The sequence below is a fragment of the Echinops telfairi genome, unplaced genomic scaffold (assembly GCF_000313985.2).
Source record: "Echinops telfairi isolate 266 unplaced genomic scaffold, ASM31398v2 ScPeMD7_1;HRSCAF=3_0, whole genome shotgun sequence".
NCBI classification, from domain to species: domain Eukaryota; kingdom Metazoa; phylum Chordata; class Mammalia; order Afrosoricida; family Tenrecidae; genus Echinops; species Echinops telfairi.
In genome coordinates this window covers 34,953,809-34,968,065 of record NW_022103896.1, presented here as the reverse complement: position 1 = coordinate 34,968,065, position 14,257 = coordinate 34,953,809, and the positions used below count along the sequence as shown (strand labels likewise).

Below are 14,257 nucleotides of genomic sequence, written 5' to 3'. Positions count from 1 at the left end.
GCCAATTGTTTGAACAATATGCCATGGTCTAGGTTACCTGATTGTTTCCTCACTGTCTCATTTGTCTTGTTACTCTGCCCCTGGGTCTTCCACACTGACAGTTGGTTCCAGTGACCTGATTGGAATTCAGGGTTTGTAGTTTTGTCTAGACCAACTGGATAGGCTCATTTCAGCAGGCTTTCCAGCAGGATGATTGCCTAATACTAATACTTGCTTAAGATGGTGGTTGCAATGTTTCCTAGCGTTCAAGTGTATTTTTTGTCTTTAACATCTACAGGTAATTTGTGGAACGGTTATTTGGCTCATCTTCCTTTCCTGACTTTCCATCTAGTGGTATTAACATCCACTGATGCTTACATTTGACATTGCAAATTGGTGATTTTTCAATGTTATCATTTCTTTTCAGTAACTTAACTGACATACCTTTGTGAAGAAGAGTTTTCCCTCATCAAATTGGGAAACTATATCTCCCTGCAGTTAATATCAGTACAACATGTTCATTATCAATAATCTGATACTAGCCTAATGTAAGGAACCTGAGGTATAGATAAGTCATAACTTATTTTCATATATCTTTAAAGCATATTGATAGACATTGAAGTTTGCAGTGAATAATAGATAGAACTTAAAGCAGTGTTTCAGAACGGTGACTAACTATATCCACAGGGTTGGTGTAAATGGATTTCCATGAAGCACAGGCAATACCTAATATTTATTGATCTAAAGGCAAATATATTATCAGGCTCTAAAAGAGCTTACCATGTGGATATGTCCCAAAGAGCTAGACACTGGGTCAGTGTAAATACATAGTTAGGGTTGACAGGGAGCAAGTAGATATAGCCTCTTGCTTCAGTTATCTCCAACAAATACTTCCGAGTTCAGCTTCTAAGGCCCCTAGTAAAATGAGCAGTTTCTGATGTACTAATTACTCCACGATTCCTGTTTGTTATGTACTAATTACTCCATGATTCCTGTTTGTGATTAGGTTGCTAGACCATCCCTTCAAATGCTAATGGACATCCCTTCTCCTGTACTTTTGTTCATGCTACTGCAAAACCTTCCTCAGAACACCTGTGCTTGCTTTTCCTCTGGTCCCAATCGACCCATTTTTTAAAAAGCCAGCTCAAGCCCCTCTGTTTCTGTGGTTCTCCATCCTCTCTAACTTCTCCTGGTATCACGTCTTACCTCTCTGTCTTAGGTACTTGATACAGTTTTCTATTTGGTCTTCCAAATCAGATGATCCAAATGGGCTCAGAGCTCTATGAGTAGCCAAAGGTTAGAAGTTCAGATCTACCCAGAGGCACCTTGGACAACAGATCTGGTGATTTGAGTCTGAGAGGTCACAGCCCAGAAAGCTCCATGGCCCGGTTCTGCCCTGCTACTTGGGGTCTGAATTGACAGACCGTGACCAGCACCAATGACAGTGGTCTTCTAATTGGCTTCTGTAAATAAATCTCAGTTGCAAATTCCCCAAGATCCTTGAGACAGAGACTCTCCTTGACCCAAAAGTACAAAGCTCGTTCACGTGGCATTTATTGCTGGGTTTTCTCATTTCCCTTTGCGGATATTTTAAATTTTTCTAAAAGTTATCCCCAAATGTGAATTTGTTACCAAACAGACTTTCTCTCCCTTTTTTTCCCTCTCCCTTCTAATACTTGTCACCTTACAAAGGTAGATTTTTTTTAAAAGCTGAAAATAGAAGTTTGGAATTGCTCACCACCTGCTCGTTGTAAACAGCATGAAGACCTAGTAGCTCCTTTACTAGGACAAAGAGCAAAGACAGCCACGAGGAAATCTGACATTTAGCTGTTACAATGAGAACAAAACCGATTTTATTTTACTCCCATTGAACCTTTTGTGTTCCTAATGCTACCGATTTGAGCACTGTTTTAAATGGGAATCACACATGCGGTGTTTTGTGCGGCTTGATGAAGAATTTTTAGAACATGTGCATCCACTCAAGGAGACCCTGTCTTCCATCCCGAGTCTCTCTGTCTTCGTAATAAGAGCCTCCCCTTGTATTTTCGCAGCTCTTTTCATCGGATCTCGGAGCGGTTGGCTGGCGTTTGGCTCTGGGGTTTGGGTGGTGCCTGTTACCACCTCTGTGTGACTCCTGCTGTCCCCTGTCTCTGCAGAGGCCGGAGGTAAAAAGCTTCGCAGCACAGTGCAGCGGAGCACGGAGACGGGGCTGGCGGTGGAAATGAGGAACTGGATGACTCGTCAGGCCAGCCGAGAGTCCACCGACGGCAGCATGAACAGCTACAGCTCCGAAGGAAAGTGAGTGAGACTGGCCCAGGACCCCTGTCTTCCCACGTGCCCTCCCCGGGCTCTGCAGCGCCATGGTCCTCTTCATGGTCAGATTCCTGTAGAGAGCACTCTCCTTCACCTGCCCGGAGCAGTGTGGCCGGTCTGGCTTTTCATATCAAGGGAAATAGGCTTGGGAGGACGCGTGCTGCGGTGACGATGCTAAAATGTATGACTCACAGAGGATGCAAAGGAAGAGTTGGCCGTTTCTTAAAAGTTGCAGAGAAGAGCACAAAAAGAATAAGCACGTGTGCCCCAAATGCTAATTTAAAATAAGTTTTGTTCCTGGAGTTACTCGTACCCTAAAAATATGGAGCACTGAAATGTACTCATTGGCATGCAGTCGTAATGTTTAGATAAATGCCGTAGCCAAACAAACAGATAATGCCACAAGGAAATAAGGTGCACTTCTCTTTGAGGAGCGTGCCTTCGAATCAGCTGCCTCTGAGATCTTTTGTTTTTTAAGTATTTGTAAAGATGGTGGAGCCCTGCTGCCAGCAAACTGGCAATCAGAAGCAACTTGTGACCCATAGACAGATGTAGGAAGAACACTGAGAGAGGAAAATGGAGTTAGTGACCCTGCCCGTCATCACCATGGTCGCACGAGATCTTGAAATAACATGCGTAGCCAGGTAACCCATGGGAGCCCATAGAAGTTGCTGCCATAGACTGATGATGTGCCCTAAGGAAAATTGGTCTTTGCAAGACCATATAAATACAAGTACAGCTTTCATCCAGTTACAGATAGGATTATATAGGAACCGATTCAAATACATGGATTAACTGAATATTTGTGCATGGGGTGAGAAATGGATCTTATGTTAACCCAGGAAACTTAAAAAATTGGAGAGTCAAGTATAAAATAAATGCTCATTGAACACCCGATGGTAAAGTACCATGTGCTTTACAGAGCTACTGCTAGAGCTGTGGTTCTCAACCTGGGGGTCACGACCCTTTTGGAGGTCAAACAACCCTTTCACAAGGGTGTCCCGATTCATAACAGTAGCAAAATGACAGTTATGAAGTAGCAACAAAAATAATTTAATGGTTGGGGGGGTGGGTCACCACAACATGAGGAATGGTATGAAAGGATTGCGGCATTGGGAAGGTGGAGAACCACCAGAGGATGTACACTGGTACAGATAGGAACTGAAAATACAGGGAATTCAGGGCGGATGGATGAGCCCTACAGGACCAGTGGTGTGAGTGGCAAAACAGGGAGGGTAAAGGGAGAATGGGTAGGAAAGAGGGAACCGATTACAAGGAACTATATGTGACCTCCTCCCTGGGCAACGGACAACAGAAAAGTGGGTGAAGGGAGACGTCGGACAGGGCAAGATATGACAAAATAACAATTTATAAACTATCAAGGGCTTATGAGGGAGGGGGGAGGGGGAGGGAGGGGAAAAATGAGGACCTAATGCTGGGGGCTTAAGTGGAGAGAAAATGTTTTGAGAATGATGTACAAATGCGCTTTACACAATTGATGTGTGTATGGATTGCGATAACAGTTGTATGAGCCCCTAATAAAATGTTTAAAAAAAAAAAAAAAGATAGAAGAAGGGTTTAATCTTTAACCTCTGCACTCCAAGCATTGATAAGTCTTCTTGGAGAAGTGAGACCAATACCGGTAAGTTTATTCAACAAATCTTCCCCAGACTGCCTGTGTTCCAGGTACTGTGCTAGGGACCGGAGGCTCTGGGTCGTAGAAGGTAGACACTATTAGTTGGCGGTGAAGACCATGGACTTTGGATCCTAAGGGGTCTAGATTCTCGTCTGTTTGGGGCTAGGAGGGGAACATTGTATGTTACATTTGAGTACTACATAAACTTGGGAGTTATATTTTAATGGATTGATGGCACTTCACAAGTATTTGTTGAGTATGAACATTCTAATGGGGAAGGTAGACAATAAATTAGACAAATAATTGAAATGTATATGAACATGGAATGTTCTAAAATATGTATTAATACATTCTCATTTCCCTTTGAGAATCTTTTGAGAGGAAAAATGTTGAAGGGTGGGGTTTGGTTTTGTATGAAGAAGCAGGAAAAGGAGCCCATGGTGCAGAGTTAGCCCACTTGGCTACTAACCAAAAAGGTTAGGGGTTCTAGCCCATTCAGAGGCACCTTCAAGACCAGGTGATTTTCCAAAAACTCAGCCGGTGGCAACCCTGTGTAGCATACTTCTGCAGGGACACGTATGGTGTTTGCATGAGTTGGAATCAACTAACATACACAGTTGAGTAGGGAGCAGAAGGAAATGGGTGGGTCATCAGGATATTTAAGAGCATTCCAAACTGAGGCAGTGAGGAGGACCCAGAAGTGAGGAGGGGCATATTGTCCCGGAAGGGCAAGAAGGCTAACAGATTTGGAGTGAAGTATTGGGGCAAGTGGGGTGCAGCTTGTATGGCGCTATAAGTCATTGTAAGGACTTGGCTTTTTACTCCAAGGGGAATGTGCACGCTTTGGGGGGTTTGGGGCAGAGAACTGACGTGGTGTGACCTCTGTGTTCACTCATCACTCTGACTTGTAACGGAGAGGGGTAAGGGTAGCAACAGGGTGATCAGTCAGAAGCTTGTTGGAATAATTCAGCAGATAGGTAATGGGCCAGAGTGATAACATCAGGGAGTCCAATTACGTTTGTATTTTGACCGCAGCACCAATAAGATTGATTGCTGCATTTGATACAGACAGTTGGGGGAAAAGTCCATGGTTGAAGCAAATGGGTCGCATTCAACTGCCAATGTAAAGATTGGTGTTTGGAGTCCACCCACAGAAGAAAGTGGTGACTGGCCACCATTAAAATTATAGCCCAAGAAGCCCTAGACACCAACCAGTTCCACTCTTTAACACATGAGCTCACCAAGACTCAAAGTCAAGTTGGTGGCAACTAACAACACACTACTAACTACAAGGTCAGCAGTTCAAAACCACCAGCCACTCAACAGAAGAAAGATGAGGCTTTCAATTTCCATAAAGATTCACAGTCTCTGAGACCCACAAGGGGCTCTACTCTGTTCACAGGGTCGCTGTGGGTCAGAATCAGCGCAAAGTCTGTGAGTTCAGTTTGAGTTGAAACAACAGCCAAGAGAGAAGAAAGGGGACAGGAAAGATCACTCCAAGGTGGAGCTGTGCAACGTTAAATTCCCATTTATTCCGACGGGGCGTCCTTTGAGGAGGACAGAGTTGGATTTTATTGTTTGTTGTTTCTTAATGGGAGACAAGACAGGCTCAGTGCAGAACACGTTTCAGGTGCCTACAACGAGAAGAGGGGTTTTATGTAGCAAGAGAGACTGAGGCAGTGTCCAAAGAAGAAAACCAGGAGCCCAGGGAGAACAGATCGGAGAAAGTGTTTTAGGGAAGAGTCATGGCTTGGTTGTCCCAACGGCTGCCATGGTGTCAAGTTAGAGAAGGGCTGAACATTGCCTTCAGCACTGTGGGCCTTTGATGACCTTGATTAGAGAAACTGGTGGAATGGTACAGGTGAAAAGGTGATTAAAGGCTTGTAGACAATCAGGCGGCCATCTAGCTAAGAAACAACAAAGCCCACATGGAAGAAGCACACCAGCCAACACGAACGCTGAAGAAAAGCGAGTGCATAGGCAAATGCAGTGAAGAAAGCTGATGGTGCCCAGCTGTCAGAATACATAAAATCTGGGGTCTCGTAGGCTGGAAGATAAACAGGGGGCCATCTAACTGAGAAACAACAAAGCCCACATGGAAGAAGCACACCAACCTGTGAGATGACAAGGCGTCAAAGGGATCAGGTATCAGGCATCAAACATCCAAAAAAAAAAAAAGCATAGCATTGTGAATGAGGAGGAGTGCAGAGTGGGGACCCAGGGCCCATCTGGGGGAAATTTGACATCCCCTTGCAGAAGGTCTGCAGGGAGGTGATGAGCCAGTCAGAGTGCAGTGTAACAAGGATAAAATATACAAATTTCCTCTAGTTCTTAAATGCTTTCTCCCCCTCCCCCCCACTATCATGTTCCTAATTCTACCTTACATATCCGGCTTAACCACAGGATGTACACTGGCACAGATAGGAACTGGAAATACAGGGAATCCAGGACAGATGAGCCCCTCAGGACCAGTGGAGAGAGTAGCGATACCAGGAGGGTGGTGGGAAAGTGAGTGAGAAAGGGGGAACAGATGACAAGGTCTACATATAACCTCCTCCCTGGGGGACGGACAATGGAGAAGTGGGTGAGGGAGACGTCAGATGGTGTAAGATATGATAATATAATAATAATTTATAAGTTATCAAGGGTTCAGAGGGAAGGGGGAGCGGGGAGGGAGAGGAAACAATGAGGAGCTGATACAAAGGGCTCAAGTAGAAAGGTATTTTGAGAATGATGATGGCAACATATGTATGAATGTGCTGGACACAAATGATGTATGTACGGATTGTGAAAAGAGTTGTGTGAGCCCCTAATAAAATGATTTTTTTTAAAAAGAAAAGGTGATTAAAGTTTCAACAGGGAATGAGGGGAGAGAAATGGAAGACAGCACAGAGAGACAACTTCGTCGAGGAATTTCATTGGAAAGGGAAGGGCGAGATCATGAGGCGGCAGCTAGAGAGGAAGATGGGAAGGAAAGGGATTTTATTTGTTTAAGGAGGAAAAAATAGGTGTATGCTGATCGCGTCCCTGTGAATCAGCATGAACTCGATGGCAGTGAGTTCCTTGGGCTTTGGGTGTGGAGGGGAATGGTCCAGAAACGTCTTCATCTGTCGCGTGAATGCAGTCGAGTGACATGTGGCGAGTGCTCGCTGGGTCTGGACTGTTGGTGGAGAAAGCGCAGGCCCTGCCTCGGAGCCAGGGGAGAGAAAGACGCACTCCAGCAGCCCGGCCCGTGTGGAAAGTGCTCCTGATAGTCGGCATGGTCCCAGAAAATCTGGCCAGCGAGCCATCGAAAGCAGAGTGGGGCTTGGGATTCAGTAACTGTAAGTGATAAAGTCATGGTGCGGAATGCTCTGTCCCGGGAAGGAGACAGGTGAAACTTGAGCATACAAGGGTGGAAAGCTGAACTCTCGTTGATTGTTTTGCTTCTAGTCTGATTTTCCCTGGTGTCCGCTTGGCGTCCGATAGCCAATTCAGTGATTTTTTGGATGGCCTTGGTCCTGCCCAGCTCGTCGGGCGCCAGACGTTGGCCACACCTGCAATGGGTAAGACTGTCTTCTCGCTCTTGACCCTGTTCTTTCCGTTTCTTTATTGCATTACATTATCCTCTACCTATCACAGAGCCTTTAATGCCATCCGTAAAAACGAAGTGCCTTAGAGCTCCACAAGGAGACGTTTTCAACTAATGGTTGTTCTATCCTAAGTCATACTGCTTGTTGAAGTAGCATGGTATTCACACACATGTTAAATACATTTGGAGCTTTAAAAATGTGTGGGAACTAATGAAAGGTTAGTAAGCCACGGTCTTTGCCGTCAGCGTGCCGCTCACTGCGTGGAAATGCTGAGGCGCATTTGTTTCTTTCCCACGCACCCTTAGGTGACATTCAGGTCGGAATGATGGACAAAAAAGGACAGTTGGAGGTGGAGATCATTCGGGCCCGTGGCCTTGTTGTCAAACCAGGTTCCAAGACACTGCCAGGTAAAACAGATTTTTCTGTGCTTATTCATAGTCCACGTTTCCCATTTAGAGACGGGACGTTTTAGCCAATGCTTAAATCTGTGCTCCGTATATCAAGGCAAACAGATGAGTCAATTTTATGCCTGGTTTCGGGCAAGAATAGTTTTGTGTTTCTCCTGAGTGAGCGTGTTGTGGGGGTGGTCTGGTAGGGATACACTTTAGTTGTTCAATAAGTACTTATGTTGTAGAAAGTACTGCAAAGTAAGTATCCCTCCGCAGAAATACTTCAGTCACTGCAAGTACGTAACCATTTCCTCTGTTTCTTGGTAGCTGGTGGGTGCTTCATTTCGTTCCTCTGTTTATCCAGACCCGCAGCATTCTCCTTGGACGTTCTTAGGGTTCCCATAGACACAGTCTCCCAAGCAGCATACAAATGCTTCCTGTCATGTCTAAGGAGAAAGAGGCCCTATTATAACTTTCTATCATGGTGCCACATATTTACTGCAGAAATGTCCTTAAAACCTAAGATGCGGAAAGCCATAGAAAATGATGTAGAAAGCGATTAGGACAAATTCTGAAATTTGGTTTCTTACTCCAACACCTGCACTGATTCACTTAACAGTTTGAAGCTCTGTCTCTGCAGAAGTTTGGAATTACGTTACCCTGTTATACAACCTTGCCGTGGTGATTAAGACTGCTGTGTTTCTAAAGCTCTTGGAACTCGCCACCCCCTCCTGTTCTTTAGATTATAATGATTTCAGCTTGCATGGAAGTAGTTCTCATGAGCTGTCTTGTCAGACAAATTACAAGCCATACAATTCCTAATGAGCTGCCTCATCCCAGCTCAGTTGAACAGATGGGATCAAACCATATCCCTCGCTCAGACGCCAACAAATCCAGCACACACACCCTTTGGAGTGGAAACTAAACGATTTGTGGCGATGTGCGAGTAAATAATAGATCTTGGCATGTTTAATTAAATGGAAGAAGTGGTAAGGTCCGTGCTGAGTACACCACCTCCCTGAAATGCCCCTCGAGGCTGGAAGTCCTTCACCTTATAGAATCTTTGCCCTGCTCCTCTCTAATCCCAGCTGATGGGAGGACACGTCCTCTTCAATCAGAGGCTGCGTGAACTTCGCCTAACACTACTGGGCCGGCTGACAATCCTAACGGTTTAGCTAATGATTCTGACAGCACATGGAAACCCTCCCAGCACAAGCGGTCACACCTGAGTGGGCAGGGCTTATTCCATAGTGGGCCGCTCCTCACGACTCCTGTGTTTCCTTCCCTAAGCACCCTATGTCAAGGTGTATCTGTTAGACAACGGAGTCTGCATAGCCAAAAAGAAAACAAAAGTGGCAAGAAAAACGCTGGAGCCCCTGTACCAGCAGCTCTTATCATTTGAAGAGAGCCCGCAAGGAAAAGTTTTACAGGTATTTACTGGATGTTCGTTCCCTACCTGCCTAAGAAATATTTTTATATACTGTCAGATCTTATTCTCCACATTTTTTTTCAATCATCGTTCTTTCTGGTTCTCACAAATAGAAAGCGTTGGAAGTTGAAAGCCGTAGCCAGTGCTTTTAAACACTAGTCTGCAGGGTGGTTGCCTTTCAAGTGAATCCTAGGCATGCATACCCCTTGTCACACAGAAATCCAGCCGCCCTAAAGTGCTTATGATCTTCACACCCGTACAGCTTTTCAAGTGTACCTTTGGATCCCAGCAGTTGGCCCGGATTAAATACAGTCATTAGACACAGCCATTTGACTTGATAGGAGTCCCCTGGGTGGAGCAGAGAGAGGTTGGCTGTTTGACTGCTCACCTAAAGGTTGGCACTGCAGACCCAACCAGGGACGCCTCAGAGCAAACGCCTGGCCGTCTGTTTGGAAAGGTCACAACCATGAACGCCCTAGGGGGTCCGTTGTACTTTTGTGCCCCTGTGGGTGCCCGGGGGCTACTTCCCCAGCCACTCTGTAGGAGAAACTCGCTGCACCTGAGGTTTGATGTCAGACCCCTGACGGACTGGATTCCAATGTGGTCTGCAAGTTGGTCTTGGGCGATTGTTACGACGTCACGATACTGATTGGCCTCTCCTTTCTGTTTTGCTCTAACAGATCATTGTCTGGGGTGACTATGGCCGCATGGATCACAAATCCTTCATGGGAGTGGCCCAGATACTTTTAGATGAACTGGAGCTCTCCAATATGGTTATTGGATGGTTCAAACTCTTCCCCCCTTCATCCCTAGTAGATCCGACCTTGGCCCCTCTGACAAGAAGAGCTTCCCAATCATCCCTGGAAAGTTCCACCGGACCTTCTTACTCTCGTTCATAGCAACTGTCAAACTGTTGTCATAGCAACCAGCGTTACAAAAAACAACCACCACAACACAACAAACCACAGGCCGCAAACCCTGGTACCACTGCATGCTTTGTGTTGTGTCTTCTGAGCCTGTTTCTAGGGATACCAAGTGATCCTGCGTTCTCAGAGGAGTTGCACACATTGTGCTCTACCGAAGGCCCTCAGGTGGCAGAGCAGAGCGTGGGAGAACTATCAGGTGTGAAATCCAACGACACTCGAGTTTTCCGTCCAATCTGAAGCCATGGATTAGAACCTAAGAATCGGTCCGTTTCATGCGACAGTTGCCCTTTTCGATGGCACCTCTATATTTTTATCGTTCCTCTTTCTTCATTTCTCTGACCCCCGAAGCCCTGTTATGCCACAGAATTGGGGCTAGCCGTCTATGAAGCCACGGGACAGGGTCCAGGAGAGAGGTTCCAGGACGTGTGGGGTGGAGAGCAGGGGACCCAAGAAGTGGTCGGAATGAGTCCTCACCGCCTCTGGACAGTGACCAGGAACGAACGGTCCAGCGACTCCAGGCCCGTCGTCCACCAATGCCAAGATGGGCGGAACTCTGAAGAAACGAGCTCTGTGGCTACACTCTACCGAATGAAATTACAGAGACCTTTTTTTTTTTTTCCTGCATGGACACAGATTAGCTGAATACTTAAAATTATTTTCTTGGGGCTGCAACTTGCAAAAAAAATAAAAATAAAAATAAAAATCAGCCATTTTCAACAATTTATATTATTTTTAAAAATAAATTTCACTAGTGCATGGTTTTAAACGGGGGAGAGAGTGCCACAGGGTGATACCAGTCACGCCGTGTTTAGTCTTTAATCACAGTCTGTGTTTTGGCAGACATTACAAAGGAAAGGCCTTTCTCGAAGATACTTAAAATCCTCTTTCTGTGACAAATGCATATAATATACTCAATTTATTTCCATGTTAAATATACAGATCTTATAAAGGTCAATATTATGTGCAGATTGTTCACATCTCTCTTCCTTTTCTCTAACCTCACATTTCCTCCTCTTCCTCTTGTAATCTTTTCTTTGACTTCTCCATAGCAGAGTGAACCTTGTACTGGAAGATGAAGAACAACAACGACCAGTGCTTGACCCAATATTCTCTTCTACCCCATGTGTGATTCAGGGCTGTAGATCCTTCTGAATCTCTAAAAAAACCAAAATGAAACAACTTCATTCAGAGCTTTATTTCAAACATTTTGCAACATGACTTGGGAGTACATTAAAGTCTGTCGGCATGTATTTGATAACGAAGCTATTTGAACTTTTGCAGTTTTACTGTACAGTGCATGGTAATTTTTTTCACCTTCAAAAATTCAGGAAAAATTTAAAAATCATATGGCCGTTTAATGTCTTGTAAACTTTTTTTGAGCACCAGCATTCTCCATACAGGGGTTAAAGTATTATTTCTACATGATCAGAGCTTTGGGTTCCTTTTTCAATTGATTAAAGCAGTTTCTTTAGCCAGTTTCCATTTACTATGTGAATAGAGACACTGCTGAAAATGTGGGAACCCTGAAACACACTGGGCTGTTTATTAATTAATTTTTCTGTCGTAAAAGTCAATTTTTTCACAAATTATATTTCTAAAGAAATAGAGTAGGCATCAATTTTCAACAGTGATTTTAAAGCTCCAATTTTTAGGTGACAAGAAAGAAGTCATTCTGTCTACTAGCCGGCCTTCAATGCCATCACCAGTGGTCTCAAAACAACTCCCCTAAAGTCAGAAACCCCTGCCTCTGTTCTCACGAGCACTTGTTACCATTGGGTGGCGCTGCAAGGTCAAATTTCTCCTCCATCCCCCTGCTTAGAGAAGTCACTCTCTTGGTGGATGTAATAAAGCCCCCACACTCTCTGGATCTTTGGGTAAACTTTGATAGCACTTTCTTATCAATTGATTTTAATTGACTGCAACAACTTGGGAAATCCACACCCTTTCTGCTTAACTTTAGCGCGAAGGCCATGCACACCAAAATGCTTTTTCTTTGACTTTTGGTTTTTTGAATACAGTGCTGACTATTAAAAATGATCATGCTTGAAATGGTGCAAAGGTTACCATGAGTATCACTAAAAATGCCTTCTCTCTATGTGGTGCAATATGAAATACTCCGAGACAACTGCGTCTCCTTGGCGAAGGACCTAGGTCAAGTTGCTAAGAGAAGAGTAAGAACTCTGTTGGAATAATTTAGACATCTGTGTACCAGCACAATGGATTTGATAGACCCCTAGCATCTGTGCTCTCCCTTAGAAGCGTTTACCATTTTCCTCACCCTAAGAGGCAGTCACATAATCTTTTGTGCATAATCCTATATAAAAATTATTTCTAATTTTAATAAGAAAGACACCACCGTATGGGATCTTTGTACATACTTGTCATTATGCAGTATTTATTTAAAAGTTGGTGGGTTTGTTTTTTTTCAAGTTTCACATGTCTGCACCTTAGCTTGTGGTTTAGTCATGTAAACAGCACTTTCCCGGTGACCATGGCTGCCCTGTACATACTATGTTTGAAAAGTAAAGGGAATTCCAGTTGGGGAAAAACAAACAAACAAACAAACAAACAAAGGGCAGATTAGTCCTGTGATGAACCCCAACTACTGTAAATCAAATTCATTCTGGTGATGGTATTTAACACTTTAAATAAAACATTTTCTTTACCTACGTTGTATGCATAGCTTTCTCTGACATCCCTTCTCCCCTCGCTCCCCCAAACCTGCCATAGCTCATGCCCCAAAGCCACGCGCCCACATTTAAGACAAGGACATTATCTCTTTCTACCTCTCAGTAACAGAAATGGACTTCCACACTGTTGAAAGTGGTTGCTTTTACTAAAAGGTTGTAATTCTGGATCAAGGTGATTTCTGACGGGATGACTGAGCAGCTCACATTTGTCATGAGGGGCGAGGGGCGAGATGTCTGATGTGCTCTTGGCCTTCACAGATGGCCGAATCACGGAGGAAGGATGCCCGGGGCTCTTCTCCCTAGCTGTCCAGGAGAGGGGCAGTGGGCTTTATGCTGACGAGTTTTGGTAGAAGTGTCAGCTCGGCCTTGAGGTGAGGGTGCATTGTCCAGCGGGGAGACCGTGCGGTGACTTGATCGATGACAACCTACCTGGAGGCTGGCACCTGTCTTGAGAGTGTAGTGGCGAGGAGGGTCTTCTCTTTCTAGGGCGCTTTTTCAACGTGGAGGGCTGCGGGTGGGGCAGGCAGCAGCGGAGTTCTGATGGGAGAATGCTCTAGGCTCTTAAATGGAAGAGCCAGTTTGGATTTGTATTTCATTATGTCTTCCAAGGGAACGCCATCTCCCTCATTCCCAAGGGCTCACTTCTACTCCAGTCCCTCCTGCTATCCATGCTCGTGGTCATGATTCTGTGTCCCCTTGGAGACATGGTAAGTCACCCGTTCAGCTGCTAACAGCACAGCTGTTCTACTCCCCTGAAGACTTAGAGCAGTGGTTCTCAACCTGTGGGTCACACTACCCTTTCACAGGGGTCGCCCGATTCATAACAGTAGCAAAATTATAGTTCTGAAGTAGCAACGAAAATAATTTTGTGGTTGAGGGGTCACCACCACATGAGCAACTGTATGAAAGACAGGGTGGCAGCATGAGAACTACTGTCCCAGAGTACCCTAAAATGTCCAAGGAAAGAGATTCCTATGGTGAGGATGCATAGAAATGTGCTGCAAAATTGTGGGAAGGCACAAACTTCCAGGTAGGGATGTGGCTTGGCTTTGGACATGTCACAGAACCTCTGAGAGCCTTGGGATCCTTAAAGGAAGAAGAGAAATCAAGACAAAAAACACAGGAGGGAATTACCACTGTCTATTTTAATAATGCATATTCTTTTGAGTTACGGTGGGATTTAATCGGAAGATGAATATCAACATGGCCCCCAATTGACCTTTGATACTAGTGACTCGTTCCCATGGGCCTCATCGCCGGTTCTATAAAGCTTTGGATTGTTTTCTGATTTCCACTTGAAACGCTTCTCCAAGGTCTAGACAA

The 14,257-nt window shown here is 44.8% G+C and overlaps 1 protein-coding gene across 32 annotated transcripts in view; it reads left to right on the top strand.

Moving 5' to 3' along the window:
* The window catches only part of RIMS2 (regulating synaptic membrane exocytosis 2), a 438,267-nt gene extending 427,345 nt beyond the window's left edge, over positions 1 to 10,922 (top strand). For all 32 annotated transcript variants that reach the window (XM_045287803.1, XM_045287759.1, XM_045287752.1 and 29 more), the window contains 5 exons: positions 2,136 to 2,277; positions 7,361 to 7,473; positions 7,806 to 7,907; positions 9,180 to 9,319; positions 9,999 to 10,922. In XM_045287803.1, the coding sequence (XP_045143738.1) occupies positions 2,136 to 2,277; positions 7,361 to 7,473; positions 7,806 to 7,907; positions 9,180 to 9,319; positions 9,999 to 10,217 (716 nt within the window). In that variant the 3' untranslated portion in view covers positions 10,218 to 10,922. The remainder of the gene's footprint in view (positions 1 to 2,135; positions 2,278 to 7,360; positions 7,474 to 7,805; positions 7,908 to 9,179; positions 9,320 to 9,998) is intronic.
* The last annotated feature ends 3,335 nt before the right edge of the window (positions 10,923 to 14,257 follow it).